Raw genomic sequence first — 20,557 nt, 5'->3', positions numbered from 1 at the left:
CTTCTTCCCACCATTGCTTTGTTTTGTTTTGTATTTTCGAGGCAATGAGGGTTAAGTGACTTGCCCAAGGTCACACAGCTAGTGAGTGTCAAATGTCTGAGTCTAGATTTGAACTCAGGTCCTCCTGAATCCAGGGCCAGTGCTTTATCCACTGCACCACCTAGCTGCCCCCCATTGCTTTTTACTATCTCTGGGGGAGTTTCTTATAATCAAACATCCTTCCCAGGCCAGCACAATCTTCCTAATTCCATATCCCATTTTTGTAGGTGTATGCACAAGTCTCAGCACAGAATCTGACACATAAAAAGTGCTTAATAAGTGATTTTTTCATCTAGTCACCTATTTATACAATGGTCTAGCATTTTCTCTCCCCCATCCATCTAGGTAATTGTCTCCCAGTTCTTTCAACCAAGCAATGAGACTTGAAAAGCCTACTTTGTGTTCAGCACTGTGTTAGACAATTAAGATACAAAGACCAAAAATGGAATAGTTCTTTGCCTCACTGAGACTGTAGGCCAGGCCTTCTTAAACTTTTTTTTTCCCCACTCGTGACCCTTTTTCTTCCGAGGAATTTTTACAGGACCCCCGGTATATAGATATATAAAATAGCTATACATAACCTTTTACCGTTGCCAAGTTTTTCACAACCCCCACATTCAGTTTAATGATCCCATATGGGGGTCTCAACTCACAGCTTAAGAAGCTAGGCTGTAGGGGCAGCTAGGTGGCTCAGTGGATAAAGCACCAGCCCTGGATTCAGGAGCACCTGAGTTCACAATCTGACCTCAGACACTGGACATTTACTTGCTGTGTGACCCTGGCCAAGTCACTTAACCCTCGTTGCCCCATTAAAAAAAAAAAAGAAGCTAGGCTGTAGGCTACCGGCTGTCTGCTGTCAAAAAAGATTAAGTTTTAAAAAAAATTTAAAAGTTGCCTGGGTCACCCAACTAGGAAACATCTGGGGTCAAGACAGCTCCAAATTTTCTGTCATTTCTCAGGGGAGCCATTCCCTTCATTTAAGAAATATTTAAGCTCTTTCCAGTCTGGAAAAAGGGGAGGGGCTTGATACAAATACAAAATCGAAAGTTCCTGCCCTCAAAGAGCTTACGTTCTCCTCTCCTAGAGAAAATACAGATGTTAGCACTGTCATTATTTTTATTAGGCTATCAACCCTGATTGGGGATTGATGGGTCCCCTTCTCCCCATTCTTCAGGGCTGGTTGCACAGGGCTGCCCTTCGTGTCCTCCACCTCCCAGTGGCCCATCCGAGGGGGCTTGCATAGAACATTCCATCTCCCACCTCAGCGCCTTTGCATAGGTTGTCCAGGGAACCAGGAAGGCTCAGAGCCGGCGCCACCTCCTAGAGGAAGCCTGTCCTTAACCGCACCCCGCCCCCAACCCCCACGCGCCCTTTCCCCAAGACTTTTTCTGTACTCCCTATTGAATGTTCTACGGACGGGGCTCCTTTAGGGGCTCCCGAGTCTGTTGATCGCCTAGCACACAGTAGGAACTTAATCCACGCGGAGGAGAGGGGGATGGCCAACTCCCGCGCACCTCGGTCAACTTTCGGTTGGATTAATAATCAGGCGGCAGTCCCCGGTCTTATTAATAATTAATCCGCGGCCCCTGCCTTCGCCCGAAGGCTGGATGACGTAGCGTCGCCACCCCTCCGCCCTCCCCCCCCCTCCCCTCCGCGTTCCTCCCCCCGCTCTCCTCCGTCAGCCCCACGCCCTCGGGAGCCGTTGGGGCGCGAGGTGGGAAGGTGGGCCGCGCGCAGGCGCAAGCAGCCCCAGGTTCGACTCGGGGGCGGGCGGCGCGCGACAGCGGCGGCGTGCGCAGGCGCGCTGGCTCGCGGGGGGGCAGCGCAGTGGCCGCGTTGCGCAGGCGCGAGCTGGAGGGCGGGTTGTCTGTGTGAGGCGGCGGCGGCGGCGGCTGAGGCGGCGGCAGAGGCGGCTGAGGAGGCAGCGGCTGAGGAGCAGCGGCTAAGGAGTAGCGGCGGCGGCGGCAGCTCGGAGCAGGCGGGCCCGGAGCGTGAGGCGGCGGCGGCGGAGCGAAGCGAGCTCGAGAGCCGGCAGCACCATGGTGGACTACCACGCGGCGAACCAGCCCTACCAGTACGGCCCCAGCAGCGGCGCCGGCGGCAACGGCGGCGGCGGCGGCGTCGGTGACTACATGGCCCAGGAAGACGACTGGGACCGCGACCTGCTGCTCGACCCGGCTTGGGAGAAGCAGCAGCGCAAGGTGCGGCCCCCGGCGCCGCGGCGCGAGGGGACGGGGAGCGCGCGAGCAGGGGCGGGAGGGGGCACGAGGGCGCGCGGGGGTGGGGGGCCTCTGCGCCAGCCGCCCCGTGCCCCGGCCCGCCGAGCTGAGACGGCCCCGCGGTAGAAGGAGGGGGTGTCGAGAAGAGAAAGGTGCCCCCGAGGAGGCAGGTGTGTGCGCGCGCGAGTGAGAGTGAGTGTGTGTGTGTGTGCGCGCGCGCGCGCGTGCAAGCAAGCGTGAATAAGGCTTGGGGGGGGGACGGGTCAGTGAAAGGTACGCAGCTTTGTGGGGGGCTGCACCTGAAGGGAGGGGCGGGGTGCTTGGAGAGCCGGGCAGGTGTGGACTGTGCCCCTGGAGGAAGGGCAATCTGAGGGGATCCGGGTTGGATCGCAAAAAGAGGAGTGGGGGCATGTGTTTGGGAGAGTCGGGGAAGTGCAGGGTGGGGGGCATCGGGGGGACAGTCCAGGATTGGGGAGGGTGTCCCGAGTAGTTCCTCTGAATAGCAGCAGGGAGGGAGGGTGAATTACCAGGATATCCCGGGGAAGATGCTGGGGACAGAAACACCGAAGGGAAGGGCGTGGAGAGAACTGAAGAAGCAAGTTCCAAGGACCGGCGTGCTGAAGTCTGTGGTTGTGGAAGGAGTTCCTGATTTGGATATATGGGGATTGACCTATACGTGACCTATGGAAAGAACTTGTAGAAAAGGGGCTTGGGGTGGGGGCAGTACTAGAGTCAGTGAGAGGAGAGGGTCAGATGGGGAATGAAAGCCTATTGAAGGCAGAGACTGTCTCACTCTTGTGTTTGTATCTCCGGGGCCTACTAGCACAGTGCCCTGCATGTAGCTGATGTATAAATAAATGTTTTTTGATTTATTGGAGAGTGGAAAGAATTTGAGCTATTTGGGGAAAGTCAGAATCATCGTTTGGGGAGCAGAGAATTTCTTATTGAGGGTCTCTCTGCCTGCTCTGTGTAGTGGGACCCTTGAACCAGGACCTTGGAAATAAGCTCAAATACCTCCCGTCCAGGAGTTTGCTGTCTGAATATGAAAGGGGCATATGGGAGGGAGGTGGGCTGTAGGGAAAGATATCTGAGGTGTTGGGAGCGTACCTGGGAAAGTTTTATTCCACTGACTGGAAGGAAAGGGGCAGGAAGGCTGCTTAGGGTGGGGTGGGATGGGAGAGCATATGGAGGGATTAGTGCCTGCGGGAGAGGAGGCAGGCTGTGAGAGAGAATTACTGAGAGAATCTGATGGCATAGGGTTAAGGAACTAACCAGAGAGGGCAGCATTTTGGAGAATTGATGGGGAACCCCGTTTTGAGGAGATTATATTTCATAGGCTTAATTGGGCTTGGACCCTGAGTATGAAGGAATTCTAGTGCTGAGGTGTCTAGGAAAGCAGCCTCTTTTACTGCACTGAGTAAAGAATAGGAAGAAAGTGGGTGGAAAAGCTGGGTGTGGTAGGTGGGAATAGATTTTGGATAAAAATCAAATCATTGAAATTCTGTTCCCAAATTCCCTCTTCTGTTAAATGAGGGTGGTGATATGGCATGCCACCCTGCCTCCTATCACAGAGTCATTAGGACAGGGAGGTAGTTGTGAAAATGCTTAGAAAAGATAAAAAGGATTTGCTATTTAGAGATATTAATAATTTTTTATACTTGACTATACCAGGTTGCAAAAAAAAAAATTACAAGTTGTCAAAGCATTTGGAAAGATGGGAAGCAGTGCATGGATGTCATATGGGACCAAATCTGTTTCCTGTATTGCTCAGGTTTTTGCATGGAAGAATTCTTGTTTTCTCTCAGGTGTTAAAGTGGGAAACGATGGGATCCACTTTGCATTCTCCTGGAAGATCTCCTGTTGCCTTCTCTCCCAAGGCAGTCAGGGTATTGGTCTGTCAGTAATAACCTCCATCATCCTCAAGGCTTCTGAACTTGAAGCCTACCTACTTGCAGTTACTCTTCCTGCCCCACACCCCCTTCATAGGTCAGGCAGGTTTGGGATCTGCCTTTATTCTGACATCAGCTAGGTTAAAGGGAAGGATGACATAAGGCTGCTCCTAGCCACACTGACAACATTTGTGCAGGCTAGATAAAGGGTAGACTGTTGTCTCATGTTCAGCTAATATTTTTGTCTTTGCTGTTTTCCTGGCTCTGCTATCACTTCTGTTTTGGGTTTTGGGTTTTTGGCCCCGGGGTGTGGGGGGGGGGCAGTGAAAGATGAAAGGAGAGTAAAGGAGCTGTAGAGAAGTAGCATTTAGGTGTGGAATCAGGTGAGACCTGGATTCAAAATCATGCCTTTGACACTATCAGAGTCATTTAAAAATACTTTCTTTGATCCAATGACTTCAATTTCTTGCTGTTCGTACAGCAGGGCACTATTTCTTGACATTTCACTGGCTGTGCCCACCCCCTGGCTTCCTTTAGGACTCTGCTAAAATCTTTATCACCTTCTCCAGGAAGCCTTTCCCAGCCCCTCTTATATGGGGCCCACCCTCTGCTAATGATCTATCTCTACTATGTTCTGCTTGGTTCTTGTCTGTACGTGGCTGTTTACACATTGTTCTCTGTCACCTCCACCTCCTCATTAGACTGTGAGCCCCTGGAAGGCAGAAGTGGTCTTTGGCTTTTCTTAGTATCCCCTGTGCTTATTCAGCTCAGGGCCTGTACACAGTAGGCACTTAATGCCAACTCCAAGACTTAGATGTGAGACCTTGGGCAAGTCACTGAGCCCCTTCACTTGAGTTTCTTCCTTTGTAAAATGGGGATAGTGAGTAATTACTCAGGCATTTGCTTCCTGGAGTTATTGTGAAGTTTGAATGAGATAGTAGCTATAAAGTGCTTTGTGAACTTTCAAAGGGCTAGATAAATCTACATCACTGAGTCATAGCTTTAGAGTAGGAAGGAACCTTAGAGGCCATGGAGTCCAATCCTCTCATTTTACAGGAAAGAAACTATGGAACAGAGGTTAACTGAACTTGCTCAGGATCACACAAACTAGTATGTGTTTAACGTCAGATTGGAACCCAGGTCTTCCTCACTCCAAGTTCACTGTTTTTATAATAATATATCATTTCATAATAATATAATAATTCTGCCCAGGTCTGGTTTGTCATAGCTAGGTCAATTTCATTGTAGCATTTGGCACATGTATATCTATCTAAGCTTAGCAGCTTCTAGGAGTTAGAGAAGGATGGGCATCTGTCAGAGGAGAGTGTTCGTACCCCCTATTTCTAGTCTCAGAAATTATTCTGAGAAACCCTTTGATTTGCAAGGTTCCTAGCCTTACCCTTTCATCCCCATTACCAGTCTGTTCCAGAGATATTTGGTAGGAATGAACTGATTTCTACAGGCATTTGTACTCCCAAAGGCCTCTTTATATCGCACTGCATTCTTTTTTAATGGGAGGATCTTATCTGTGCTACAAAAAGGGGTAAAAACACACCAGCCTTCGCTTTTGGTGAACTTTTGGACTATTTCTTCTAAGCTTTTTGGTCATTCCATGCTTCTTGCTCTTTGGAAAGGCCTTTGTCAGTAATCCCAGAACCCTCATGTCACATTAAGGAAAGGCCCACCTTGTTTGTGGCACTTACATTTTTATGACAATGCTCCTGCTTTGGATAAGATTTAGGGTCAGTGCCTGCTCTTTGGCTAAAATGGCATTTATGTGCTGGTTAATTATTTGAAGGCTTAGGTGGTATTTTAATTTTTAGATTGGCTGCTATTTTGTTTCATTACCATAATTGTTTGCTAGTTAGGACTTAACCAAGAATATCAAGTCCATGACAGTTTATTAATAATGGAAATGGAATTAAGTGGTGAAGGAAAGACCATTCAGAGGGTCTTTTAATTAATAAAGCTTGTTTATATTTTTCTTTTTTAAAAGGTTAGCATTATCTGGAATAGTACTGTCCAAGGATCCAAGATGTCACGTGTGAGTTAATGAACAGGGGGGCAAAAGTGGTTAGGTAGGAGAAACTTTTACTTAGCAGTTTTCATTGTATTAATAAAATTTCCAGTCACTATTCTTTAGATAAAGGGAGAGACTGGTGTCTAGGAAAATGGGCTATCATAAAATGAGAGGGTCATTGTACAGCCACTCCCAAAGCACCTGATAGAGTTGAATTGCATTTGGTACTGTGGTGTGGCATCCTGACATATCTGTGGTAGGCTGTATGGTTCTCCAGAGTGTGACCTTAGGTTATCCTCTGTCTCCTGACTTGAAAAACAGACATCTTGGCAGCAAGGAGCTGACTCATCCTTTTGAATGGAAGTAGCCATATTGCCCATTGGAAGTGTTGATTAAAACAACAACAACAAACTTCATTTAATCATGTCTAGAATTCTCAGCTCAGAGTTCTGTTTTGTGGGAAGGCTTTAGTGGACTCCTGGGGGAGATTAACAAAACATATTGGTATCCTGTTATGTTAAGGATAGCTGCACAATAAGAGATAAAGGGGCGAAGGTCTATGTGAACAGAATTTACTCTTATTAAATATCCAAGATACAGGATAGTAAAAATGTAAGTTGGTTCACAAAATGTCCTCCAATCAAATGAGAGTGGAATTTGGCCAAATCTGGATTCCTATCTAAACTGTGGGAGAGTGGATTTTAAAAAAAATTAACACTTTGTAAGTTTGCAAACTCTTAGTCCATTCTCACACATTGAATAGAAATATTCTGCTGGAAGGTGTATTGGTCTCATTTAGTCCCATGAATCCCATTGCCGAATTAAGTGAAATGACAAGAAGTTAACCAGCAGTAGTAACAATGATTAAGATGACTGCTGAGAGTGCTCAGCCCACCCCAGAACACATTTAAGAACATTGTTGTGGGTCTGGGGTTGTCTAGATGGAGCCTTTAAATTTGCCACCACGTTGGTTTTTTTTTTGTTTTTTTTTTGTTTTTTTTTTGTTGTTGTTGTTGTTTTTTTTAGTGAGGCAATTAGGGTTAAGTGACTTGCCCAGGGTCACACAGCTAGTAAGTGTTAAGTGTCTGAGGCCAGCTTTGAACTCAGGTCCTCCTGACTCCAGGGCCGGTGCTCTATCCACTGCGCCACCTAGCTGCCCCCACCACGTTGTTTTTGAAGATGGGTCATTGATTTCTCAGGTTTGAAGATTGTCCTTTTGAAGATAGCATTCACTTTCCACTTCTGGGGAGCAGAACAATTGGTGGTGTAGTATCAGTTGTGGACAGTTTACCCAGATCATCTGAGGTCAAGTGTTACTCCATATACCTGTTCGCTGGTGCTTAATATTTTACACACCAACTTCTTTGTCCTAAAATTATCCCCATTCCTTCCGTCTGTGTTTCCATTGGCTACCCGAGATTCCCTTCCATTTCAGGTCTTTTTACAGAATAACAAAAGCTCTTCACCAACCGGAGGCAAGTGATAGCAAGTTAGCAATTCTATTGGTGTGGTAACTGAACCGGTGACCTATTAAAGAAAGCATAGTCGGAAGTTCCTGCTTGTACAAATAGACATCCTGTAATCTGGGGATTTTGAAAGGGAGCCTTTATATAATAGGTGGTTTTGGAACTTTAGGCTTAATGGTGATCTTAAACAATGGAAGTTGATTTTGAGATGAACTAAAATTCATGACAGCTAGATTGATAATTTAGATACTACTATGTTACAAAATGTCAGGTATTGTATTTTGCCAAGAAACTGGGGGCAGTGTATAAAGGTTACATTTTAGTCCACCTCCTAGAGAAAGAAATTCGAGGTTCATTGATTACAAATTCACTACTGTCATTTACCGGTGTAGTTGGAACGTTACCACGTGTAGCTTTTGGGATGGTGGTTTTTACAGATGGAGGGAAGCCTAATGCTTCTTGTCCTTCTTACACCCAAAGCTAAGTAGTTGCAAATTTTAACTGGCAAATGTAGTGTTACATCAATCTTGGGAAGTTTTTTTTCCAGCTAGTAGTGGTCTCCCTGGGATTACAAAATCCCAAATTTAGCATGTAGCCCACTGAGACATTTGTCTTTGTACTGGACCTTTTTTGGTTGTATTTTAGCTTTCAGTATCTCTTCTACTCCTCCCCCACCACTTTCTCCTCTTTGTGTACCCCCCCCCCCCCAAGTTATGAAGAAATTAGCTTGGAATGTTCATTGGAAGACTGTCCCATGTTGGTTAACTTTTTGCATTTCCATTATCCTTTTAGCAGTAGCCATTCCAGACAAGGCCTGCAGTCTTCTTTCCCGATTTGATTTATTTAAGTGTAAACTTACAAAGAGTAGATTGAACTTGCTTGGAATTTGCTATTAGCCACCTGTTACAGCCCTAGATGGTATTGGATCCTGTTGTCCTAGTAGCTTCAGCATATTTCTGGTGTGTACAGCAAAGATTAGGGCATTAATTTAGCATCTCTGAAGGGAGGAGTACATCTTAAGGGTACTTGATTTAAGAAAAATTCTTTGTGCTTGTTAGTTATTTTTCCCCCCTTCCCAAAGTGCTTCCACATTTCTTTTTTAATCCTATTCTCATAGCAAGTATTTGAGGTAAGCCAAACAGCCGTTATCATTCCCATTTTACAGATGAGGAAGTTAAGGTATAGAGAGGTCTAGTGACTTGCCCAAGAATTTTTCAAGTTGGTAGCAGTTTCAGCTAGAATCTCTTCCCAGTTTCCTGAAATTTCTGTTGTACCCAATATAATAGAATATTGTAATAAGGTACGTGATTGATATTTGCCTGTATATATTTAAATATCTCCAGACCATGAATTACTCATCTTTTTTTTAAAGAAGAAATTCAGCCATTTTTGTCAAAAGCATGAATATTTTGGATTTGGGTTTCAGTTGTTGCTAATCGTATATACGATTTTTTTTTTTTTTTTAGTGAACTGATTGACTCAGCTGGATATTTGAGTCCTGGATACAAAAGCAAAAATAGTGACCTCCTTCTGAGTTAAGAAAGGCTTATTTAAATGTTTTTCTTCTAAATAGTAGAGCAGAACAGAGTCTTTGTCTTCCAGTGGAACCAGTGACATGAAGCAGGATTAGTTGAAAGCAGCAGAATCACTCTGTAGCTCAATGAAGTCATCTTGGGAAGTATTGTTGACAATGTTGAAATGATAAAATTGGATCCTGGAATGCTAATAATACAATAACATTGAGCGTTTCCAGCTTCAGGCTAGAATAAAGAAGACTTTGTGGTTTCCTTTATGCTTTTAAAGTTTTCCCCAAAGGTGTTGGGGGTGAGTGATGTTTATCATTAGCTTTCTAGTGGGTTTTTTCCTTTTTAAGTGCTAAACTGCATGTAGTGGGTAGAAGTAGCAGTGGGTTGATGTGGGGTTTGGCTGCCAGTAATACCTCAGAATTTGAGTTGAAAGGGCCCGAAAAATAATCTTGTTCAATCCCTTTTATAGATGGGAAAACAGACCTCGAACAGGGAAGGGATTTGAATGTTAAAGGGTAGGCAAGAATCTCTTTGTTATTATCAGTTTTTCAGCTACTGTTGGAATTTTGTGATTTCTGAAGAGACAGGAGAGAGGGAGACAGTCTACATCTTATATTTGGAGCATTTATCTAAAATTGTGTGGGGATATGGGGACAGAATGGGAAATACTCGTCTCTTTAAGCCAGCTTCCTCATATTGAGATTTGTTTGATATTCAGTGAGAAACAGATTAAAAAATTCAGAGCTATTACCCCAGAACTAGTTTCATAAGTAGGCTGTTTCTTGACATTATAGATTCTCAAATTTGAGCTCTTCCTGGGCTAGTCCTGATAGACCAGGTAGTTTAATACCCTCATTTTATAGATTAGGAAACTAAAGCCTAGAGAGGCAAGATCACACAACTGATTAGTGTCAGAGCTTGGACTAGAATTGGATTTACTAATTCCTTAGTTCAGTATCTTTTCCCACCATTGTAAGGAAAGGGAGCTTAAAAGTGACAGAGCTCAGCCACCCTTGGAGATATTATAAACTTCCTGAGTGTTTTATTTTTATTTTTATTATTCATAAAAAAAAATCTTTGTTACAAGGGAAGTATCATTGGTGGGGGGAGGGGGAGACAGGGGTGGAAGGGAATAGATATATCCAGAAATGACTTGAAGTAAAAACCAAAGGAAGACATTAATTTTTCAAAATTGCCCATCTCTTTAGTAGCATTTTTTGAAACCCAGTAATCTTTTATCACAGGCATTCAATAGGTCCCTTGTGATGACGGTAAATAGAGTAAATCTTGATTCTCTTGACAACTTAATGTGAATTTCTCATTGATGGTTTCAAAGTTGGAAAAGTATGAATTTTAATGGGAAATACTTAACAACAAAAACCACTCCAGAGCTCATTGGTAGAAGGCTGAACAGGTTTAAGTGCTTCAAGCATGAGACCTAAATAAAACTAATCTTGCCTAGTTTAGCAGTAGAATAATAATGTGCTCTACCGCTATGCTGGACTAGAGGAATCTTATATCCAGCAGTAAGCAATGTAAAAATGTTTAATTGATCTATTGGGTGGGGTTAGGGAGGCTGTGTATGAGAGAATGCCAGAACCAGGCAAGACTTTAGTAGTTTTCTTGCTGAGGTATGTCTGTTTGATGGAGTTTTCTGTGTTGGAATCTTAGCTATGTGACTCCTTAATAGTAGGGCCAAATTTGGCTATATCTTTTTTGACTGCTTTGTTTGTTTTTTTACAAATATTAACAAATCAAAAGTTTATGATTTTCTGAAAACCCCCAAACAGAGTTCATTCCACAAGTACATTTGTAAGCCGCATCCTCTCCTCCATCTCAGTCACAGTAAACAGCATTTTTCTTCTATCCCACCTTTGGCAGCCTAATAGTCCTATTATTTAAGTTGTCACGAGCTTTTAAAATAAAAACGTTAAATATTGTTAGCACATTTTCTGACCTGGTATTGCCATGGTTTGTCTTTATTCATTCAATAGGCAGGCAATGTGTCTTAGGTCTGGTTTACCAGATCTGGCCCATGAAAAATCTCCAGTTTGGAAATCCAAAATGTCTAGAAGCAGAGCCTACCAAATCTGCCTACTTAAGGAGCTGATTCCAGAGTAACTTGATGAATCAGCCTCTCTAATAAGCTGTCTTCTGACTGGTGATGGTTCTAATTTTGTGGACTTGGAGTAAAGCCAGACAGCAAACATCCCCAGGATTGTGAGGCAGCGAGTTACATTTTGGGGGGATTATTTCTACAGTACTGCCAAGTCTGTGGTGGAATTTGACTGTAAAACAGATAGGTCTGCACTAAGATAGCTTTCAGAGATGTGAGCTCAAATTGCTGGGCACTCTGGCTACTGGTGGCCCTGAATAAATGCATAGAACAGGAAGGGGACATACTTGAGGACCAAGCCTTATTTTGAGAAAAAGGTTTTTGCACTAGTCTTCCTAAGCTCACTGGCCAAGGAAAAGCTAGTAGGAAGGCCTGCTTTTTTGGATGAGAAGCTTAAACAGTTGTTGGGAAGCCTTGTGGCATCATGTTCAACGTGGTCTCTGTTCATGGATCATAGGAGATTGCCGAACCAGAGTAGCACGGCCTTTTCCCTGGACCCCTGTTTTCCATGCACAGCTCCATAATGGTGTGGTAAAGCTTGTATACTGTTAGTGGTAAAAAAGCATTTCAGTGATTTGAGAGGGACAAACATTTGGCCACGAAAAGAGAAAAATGGCATAACAGTGTATGTACTTCCTCAGGCATTTGCCTTGGGTTTGAGCAGTTCTGGGCCTTTTTAATAAATAACTGAAAAGCAATTCTTGCCAAATAGGGCCTGCTAGGGGCTCTAGGGCTAGCTGGAAGACATCCTTCTTTTCCTAAAAATAAATGCACTTTCTCATTGAGCATACCAAGCATGGTTTGTACTTGACTGCTGATTCACTCTGAGAGGTCGAGTTTATAGTTTAGGCTTTCTTGGTTGTTTTTTGTCTGTCTGGCCATTGGTTGGTTGTCTTTGCCGAGTCCCACTGTCTTGGTGTTGTCCAGTGGCTTTCAGTTGGTTCATAGCTAGGTAGTCACTGAATGCTACCACATCAGATGACATGCATCCACAGACATTCTTCTGACTACTTGACACATAGTAGGATCACAGGATCCTAGGTTAGATCCTGGAAGGGACCACCATCATCTAATCTAACTCCATTTTACAAGTGAAGAAACGGAGGTTAGGAGAGGTTAAGGGATTTGCTTCCAAGGTAACATATATCGTAATTAGTAAAGCTAGCACTAGAACCTAGGTACTCTGATTCCAGATATATAGGGCTCTTTGTCCTGGACCACAATGCCTCTGATGGTGGGCCTTTGGTTTATGTGGCTTGGAGTAATGCACTTTCCCAGTTAGGTTGAAGGGTGTGGACTGGTCCCTCACCTAGAGAGGAAGCTTTCTCCCCAGGAAATGAATCACACTCAGCGTGCTTCCAATTGCATGGGGCTGTTCCACCATGATGTCTTACAACTTGCTGGGAGGGGTTGGCATGTCTTTTTTGTAGTCTTCAGTGGTCTGTGACTCTAGCTTTGTGTTTTTTTAAGTGTGCCCAACTCCTTAATGGAAACTCTTGATAAGCTTGGAGGTGGCTCTGTTGTTGTAGCAATGAAGAGGCTGATTGGGGCTACATGTCTACATAAAAACACTTCCATCTCTGACTCTAGCAGAGCCACCTAAAGCTATAGCCAGGGAGTGTTCCTACCCTGACTTTATAAACCACTTTTTGGATTCAGCAAAAAGAAATTTCTCAGGTGGGAGTTAGAGGGCTTCAGAACATCAAACAGTGTAATAGCTTAAATTATCTTTTTGATTATTTCTGCAGAAGGCACCTTGATTAAGAGCCTCAGCAACCATTGACTTGTGGGTTTATGCTAAAAGGCTTTGTATTATGATGTTCTATCTAGCAGATTTTAACTTTTACCACATTAGCAGGGTGATACTCTTCATTATGATTAAGAAAAAAAAACAACCAGATTCTCATTTCACCTAATGAGTTTTTTTTTCTTTTTTCTCTTTTTTTTTGGTGAGGCAATTGGGGTTAAGTGAGTGACTTGCCCAGGGTCACACAGCTAGTAAGTGTCAATCGTCTGAGGCTAGATTTGAACTCAGGTACTCCTGACTCCAGGGCTGGTGCTCTACCCACTGCACCACCTAGCTGTCCCTAATGAGTTTGTTTTTTTTTTTTTTTTTTAGTGAGGCAATTGGGGTTAAGTGACTTGCCCAGGGTCACACAGCTAGTAAGTGTTATATGTCTGAGGCCGGATTTGAACTCAGGTACTCCTGACTCCAGGGCCGGTGCTCTATCCACTGCGCCACCTAGCTGCCCCCCCTAATGAGTTTTTAATCACCTCTTTCCTTGGACCCTTATTCCCTCACTTCCCTTCTGCTTCTTGGGTATTTCTTTCTCATTTCCCCTTGCCTTAGCATATCTTTAGGAGGAAGAACACTGGTTCTGCTACCTAGTGTAACAATTGGAATGACGCCACCTGCTGGAGAGCTACCGTAGGAAAGCTCCGCCTTAAGGAGAAGGCACCTGAGGGCAAGGCATGCAGCTTTTCTTTGGCATCAGGAAGTGACCTTTGCTTGTGGGAGGAAGAGGGGGCGAGCCTGGCTCTCTCGGCCCCCTCCCCCCCCCATAGATAGATGAATCTAGGCCTTTCTCCAACAAATTTTTATTCTCCTTAATAAATGCTTAAAAGTCTAAACTCTTGCTAAAGCTTATAATTTATTGGCGACCGCTCATTAGATATTTTAGACAGACTAGCTAGAATTTTAGCCCCTTACACTAGAAAACAATTTAGCTTTAAGATTAAGCATTAAGTACTAAGTGCTCAACTGGTTAAAAGAAAGAGTTGTATTATGGTATTAGTTGCATCAGCAACTCTTGTATTCAAAGATGCAGGTTGCCAAACTTGTTGTACTGCTTACAAATGGAAAGAGGATATAGCAGGTAATAAACAACTTGGAAATGGGTCCCACCATGTCAACTTTGCAAACATCATCTGAGGAGATAAGTTCATAAACAGCATGTACGAATGAACATGACAGCAACTTTTTTTTCATCCTGACCTGGGCATGACTTGAAGGCCAAAGCTACCTTGTCAAGAGAGTGCAAAATAACAATTAAAGTAACCTTTCACTGACAAACCTGCTTAGCCACTTTAGAGGCTATAGTGAGAGCTTGAAAACAGAAGAAGTTTCAGTTCTGGCCACTCTCCTACTACCCCTTTACTGTGTGAACTTGTTAAATATTTTAAATGCTCTTTGGAAGGAGAGATGAGCCTGTTTTTTCCCTTTTCCCCTGAAAGACAGAATTAAAACTCCTTTAAAAGAATTGCCCAGAATTGAGGAGGAAGGAAACATTGAGGCTGACGAATGGAAAATTTGTTGGATTATGTTGCATTACATCTCCCTAGTATGGATACGGCTGCAAGTTTCCATGCTGGGTGGCATTCATGCCAAGCTGACATAGTCCCAAGTTTATCCCCTTGGACAGGAAAGGGTTTTGTACTGTAATTTGTAGTATTGGAAGATTGGGAAGAGCCCTTGAAGGATTTTCAGCAGTTGTCATTTGACTAGAGGTGCCCTCCAGCTGGGTGGTTACTGAACTTGGTCTCTGTTGTACAGTGAACTAGTATCACCTGTAATATGAGTGGGGCTGCATGGGCCCTGGAGTCAGACCATGAGGTAGAAACATGACCAGCCAGCTAGTCCACACACAGCCTTTGTTGAGTGTCCTTCTGTTAAGAGTGTAGCCCTGATGTGCTTTGGGAGTGACAGTCTGGAGAAAGAGGACATAGTCCCTACTCTCAAGGAGCTTCTAGTCTAGGTTGGGAGCTAGAACACACACCTGATACAGCTGAAGAATAGATTTACAAAGCAACCTATCAACACGTGCAGATAATATTGTACAGTTCTGGACTGAGCCCAGAAGCGAGGGAGTCCTGCTAGAGGGGCAGGTGGGGCCAGTCATGGAAACCTTCATGAAGGAGGTGAGTTTGAAATCACTATGGCCTCTCTTGGAAAGTCTGAACTAGGCATTCTGTGGGAAAAGGAGTGTTGGAGGACATTTGGGGGTGAGGGACCTGATGGAAAAGAGGAGAGAGAGAGAGAGTGTGTGTGTGTGTGTGTGTGTGTGTGTATCTCTATCAGGGTATTTAGAGTAAGCGGTCTTCAAATTTTGTAGTTTCTAACCAACCAACCACAACCCTATGATTTGGGTTCAGGTTTGACAGACAGACACACACCCCAGTAAATTAATGTCAGTTCTTAATCCCACTTTGCCTTTGGGATGGTGGGAAGCCGTTGTAAACTGGAAAGTAGGTATAGCTTGTCACCTTTTACAGCACTGTTGAGCTGACATGTTTCCTTTCCTTAGCCAGCTCTACATATTATCCTTATAGCACTTTAGCAAGCGTTCTCCAGAATACAGGGGCCAAAGATTTCAAAAAACAACAAAAAAAACACCCCATGAAGTCATGGCCAACTTTCAACCTCCCATACTTTCTTCTCCCCTCCCTAGGTGTTTGTTATTTTGAGGATGCTTTATTGAGTACTAAGGATTTTAGACCCTAAGATTGTAGCATTAACAGTGGTCCTTCGTGGAGATAACATTAATGGGGGTAGCAGGTAAACTTACAAGACTGGCTTTGCATGTAAATGGTACGGTTTTGTTTCCTGGGTCTGTGCCCCTTTAAAAATGCTCCAAGCTTCCACTTCTCTCCTTTTCATGTACATGATTATGGAACCTAATTTCTTTACCCTGGGAGAACTCCAGTTCTTACTGAAATTGTCATGGCTCTATGTATGACTTAGATACGGCTGTGTCCTCCATAGACTTGTAGTTTTTAGTTGAATTCTTGACCCATGACAAGGTAACCAGTCAACCAGGGTTGACTGGCAAAATTACTTTGTTCCCCTTGGTTTCAGTGGGCATTTTCCTTCTTTGGAAGACTGTGTGGGAGGCGAGATGATTGTCCTGGAGAAGAGGCAGTTAGAAATCTGCTATTGAGATTGAGATTTCCAGGAATTGGGTTAAACAAAAATAAGTGTTGGGATATCAACATGAGATAAGTTTTTAAAAAGTTAGGTAACATTCCTTTGGTACTTGTTGGAATGGGTCAGGCAACAGAAGCAAAGATCTTTTTACTTGTGGAGAGAGAGAGATGCTGTAAGCTAATATAGCCCGGGTTTTATTTCCTTCTCTGCCTTGCAAGAGGATAGGGGTGCAGTGACTAGTGATCCTTTAGAGGGAAAGTCTGCTTTTCCCTTTCTAAAGATTAAACTATGCTAGGAAGGTGTTCATTCCCAGAAGTAATAGGTTGCAATTGGGGATTGTATTGATTGTAGTGAAAGAATGTGTGGCTTCATCTTTTGTAAGTGGGTGCGTGTGCAATTCAGACAACTTTGTAGAGATCTGATCCCCACGCTCTTGGAGTAGCTTTTAAGTTAGTCGGCCAATAGTTCTTAAGTGTTAGCACATGATAGATGAAAGCTGTGTTCCTGGGATTCATCCAGAAAGGTCCTGATCAGAGCCGTGGCAGCCCAGGTGTGTTGGGAGCAGTGGGTGAGTGCCCCCTAGCATTTCAGCTTGGCCCTTGGGATCAGTTGTGGTCAAGACTTGCAGTGTACTGCAGGATGCATATTTAGTTCAACAGGAGACAATGAAAAGGCTGCAGCTTTTTGTGTCAGAAATCCTCTAGGCACACAGATGTCCAGAGGGCATTGCTACTTTTTCCTTCAAATTTGTATCATTCATAACTGTAGCTAACAGACAAGCGTGGGATTTTAAAAAGCAAAAACAAAAAACATATCCCCTTTACTGAAAATGTGTTTAAATATGCTAAATACAATTCTAAAACCAATGCCCTGCTTGTTCAGAAGGATCCACTTAGGGTTGATCCTAATGACACAGTGTAACAATCTCAAATTACCGTGGGCTAGTGGTGAGGCTTCATTGCCTATGCAATGGCCCCTTGTTTCAATGTTGCAGGTTTATGTGATTCCAGGACCCAACCTGATTTGCCTACAAACCTTGTCTGGATGAGCCACCGGCATTGTCAGGAAGGCTCATTCATGAGTAATCCAACTTGTTACTAAGTTAGTGTCAGCGGTAGTCTTATTCCTCCTTCCTGCCTCCCTTCTCCTCAAAACAGAAAATTCTCATCAACTGAAGTAAGAAGCTGCCCGCAGACTTGTGCCAGCCAACCTCTGGTGAGTGTGTGTGGAAACAGGAAGGGTTTCAAACTGATAACCCTAAAAGTAGCTGTCCAGGAATGAGCTTAGTAAGGTGGAGAGGTGTATTAACCTTCTTCCATCTCTGGGTTGTAAGTAGAAGCTTTTGGAAATCCAAATAGCAGCTGTGCTTTGTTCCCCCTACATACAGCATTTCCTAAGGTTCTGGCATCCTGCTTCATTCTCTTTCCTTCTGCTGCTGCCCCCCCCCCCCCATCCCCAGTCACTTCCTGCTTACCATTCCTCAAGTTAGCCTCAATCTCCCCAAAAACAATCCTATCAACAGCCTAATAAGGCAAAAGAATGAGGAGAATGTCAGTGGCCTGGCCTCTCCCTAACCGGCACTAGGGCAGCAAACTTGGAAAATGTTACAGCAATGACAGCTGACTCAGGCCAGTGAGAAAGCAGCCATTTCAGGGTTCAGGAATTGATGAAGGAGTTGACAAAGGTTGAAGATAGCCATCCCCAAGTGAGGGCCACTTTAGCCAGCAGCTCCTTACTCTTTAAACCTTTGACAAAAAGGCAGATGGAAAAATGCAGTCTGACTCTCGGACGTGCCTCCAGGCCTGATTTGCATGGGGAAGAACAGGGCGTGCTTTCAGGAGGCCTAGGAAGCCCACTTTAAGAAACCTCTGTCAGCCATGGGGAACTTTGCAAATCCAAACACTATCACTTGCAAGATGTGCACTTTTCTCTCCTTTAGCTGTGCCAGGGTTTAATTAGCCTGGGTGTTAATTAAAACTTGTCAACACTTGGAGTGGGGCCCCTAGCAGCCTGTCACCCCCTCCTACATGATTATTCCAATGGAATCAACCCATTACAAAGCAGTTTATAGTCACTGTTGATCGTAACCATGGGGAGCTGACTGAGCCAAATTAACTTTGATTGGTACGGTCAAATTGACTGACTTGATATTTTAGGGTGGTAGAGGACCTGGACTTTTCTGGTCTTTTAAATTGCTAATTACCAGCAAAAGATGAGGTCATTACAAATACATCTAATTCTGTAGGTACTCACTGCTAAGTGTGGGGAAGTCTTGTTTTGTGTTTTTTAAAGGAAGAACACAAAAAAGGCTTTGTTTAGATTTGGATGGAATGACTTAGAACAGGCTCACAACTTGAGGCACAGGAGCAGTTTCCTGTCTTAAGAGCTCCTACAGGAAATTCACTAAAAACAATATTGGAGCCCCTGCCAACGAGGCACACTGGGAGGTGAGATCACTATGCAATGGCTCCAGCCACAGCTCTTACCTGGAGACATAGTGAAGGGGGAGGGGACAGTGGTAAATTTTTAAAAATAAGTTTCACTTAGCTATCTCTGGAAGAGGCAGGAAAATGTTGGTTGAGGGAGAGACAACTATATATCCTTCTGTTCTTGTCTAAACCACAAGTAGGAGCTGTGGAAATATTCTTAGCTGACTCAAGTCTTCCTTAGTTTTTTTCAAGTTTTAAAAATACCACATTGCTCCTCTTCTTTCTTCCAGGATCCCACTGCTTTTTCATAAAAAGGACACTTTGATTTCAGCCTTCCCCTGGATCACCTGTGTCTCACCTATTATCAGGTCTGAAGTCTTAGATTATATATCAAGTATGAGGTCCATCAGGAGGTTCTGGCAAAAATGCTCAGTGTTGGGAAGGTTGGAGAGAATGGTGAGGAAACAGACTCATGACTGCTTTTAGACATTTATTTCGTATATGCTACTTTTTGCGGGGAGGCGCTACCATATGCCAGTTACATAGAGCCTATAAATCTTTTGAAGCCATCTGGCACAGCTCTGGAGTAAGGGCAAGTTTTGCATTTTGCCATTTTTCTCTGGCTTGAAGAAGTCTGTTTAGTGAAGATGCATAAATACAGGTCTTAAAAATGAAAGCAACAAAAATAAACTTGAAGCAGGCCTGAGTGAAAACTGTAAAATATGCAAGTTGACTTGCTATTTATATAGCGGTAGTCAGGGACAGCGAGATCCAGCTTAGCTAAGAAATTACAATTATGTATGTGAGCTGCCTGCTCATTAGCATTCCAGATGAAACATTTGCAACTTAAATAGGTACAGTACTTGGTTTCTTGTTATGTACAGCCTAGTTTCTATATGAAACCAGTAAATTTGAATTCAGATTTATCTTAAACAGAGCAACAATTGCTGTTATTCTCTGAATTCATTACTTTTTAAGATTTGGGGAGTAAGCATAGAAAATAATCAGGAGTTCTGTAAATGATGTGTTTTCTGTCATCTAATACATATATTTTATATATGTATGGGTATATAGGGGTTCAAGAGGACTAGCACCTCTGGTGTGAGGGCTTCCTGAGCCCTTTTCAGGGCTGCTCATCTACGGTCGGTGTCTTCCTCATTCACCCAACTCTCACCTGTGGCTCCAAGAAGCTGTGTAGCATGTGCCACACCTCTGTGTCTAAGTAGTCTAAGCCTAATTGAGGAGGAGAACCAACAGGTCTCAGGTCTTTTGGTGAATTAGGGGGATGTCTACCCTAAGCATGTGAAGACTTTTGCTGGCAGAATGGGGGAATGGTAACAGTTTGTTCCAAAGGCCGTGAAAGCTGCTGAAACAGATTCTGTTCGGGGCTTGGTCAGAGATGGAAGAGATCAAGTCAACCACTCTATCCTGGGCCACCCCATCACCAGTCCTCTTGACTTTTGTCTTGCCACTGAACTTCTGATGACTCTGGAAGACACAGCGAGGCTGACCATTTTGTGCAAGTCTACCTCACTTTTAAATCCAATTCCCTCAAGACTTCACCCTGTGATGTCATTGGTCCTCTTGGGGGGAAAAGGACAAATGATAATATCTTATATAATTGTAATGTATGTGTGTATGTATGCATGCAAGCATGCATGCATGTATGGTTAGACCCATACACGCTTATATATGTCTGGAAAGATGGACGAAAGGAGGGAAGCAGAAAAATGTTATTGTTTATTGTATTACATATGACTATGCTTTCTTTTTTTTTAAGAGGGAATAAATATTTATTAAATACTTACTATATGTCAGGAATTATGCTAGGTCGTCCTTAAGAAATAATATCTCATTTGATACAAAAAGAGTATGAGGTAGGTGCTATTATAATCCTCATTTTACTTAATAAAGTATTTTTTTCCCGTT

The 20,557-nt window shown here is 43.8% G+C and overlaps 1 protein-coding gene across 6 annotated transcripts in view; it reads left to right on the top strand.

Moving 5' to 3' along the window:
- The first annotated feature begins 1,922 nt into the window (after positions 1 to 1,922).
- Positions 1,923 to 20,557, top strand: part of ACTN4 (actinin alpha 4) — an 84,871-nt gene continuing 66,236 nt past the window's right edge. For all 6 annotated transcript variants that reach the window (XM_043991650.1, XM_043991649.1, XM_043991647.1 and 3 more), the window contains exon 1: positions 1,923 to 2,240. In XM_043991650.1, the coding sequence (XP_043847585.1) occupies positions 2,079 to 2,240 (162 nt within the window). In that variant the 5' untranslated portion in view covers positions 1,923 to 2,078. The remainder of the gene's footprint in view (positions 2,241 to 20,557) is intronic.

Source organism: Dromiciops gliroides, chromosome 3 (genome assembly GCF_019393635.1).
Source record: "Dromiciops gliroides isolate mDroGli1 chromosome 3, mDroGli1.pri, whole genome shotgun sequence".
In the NCBI taxonomy this organism is placed as follows: domain Eukaryota; kingdom Metazoa; phylum Chordata; class Mammalia; order Microbiotheria; family Microbiotheriidae; genus Dromiciops; species Dromiciops gliroides.
The sequence above is the reverse complement of the archived record's forward strand: the minus strand, read 5'-3'. Positions and strand labels throughout refer to the sequence as shown.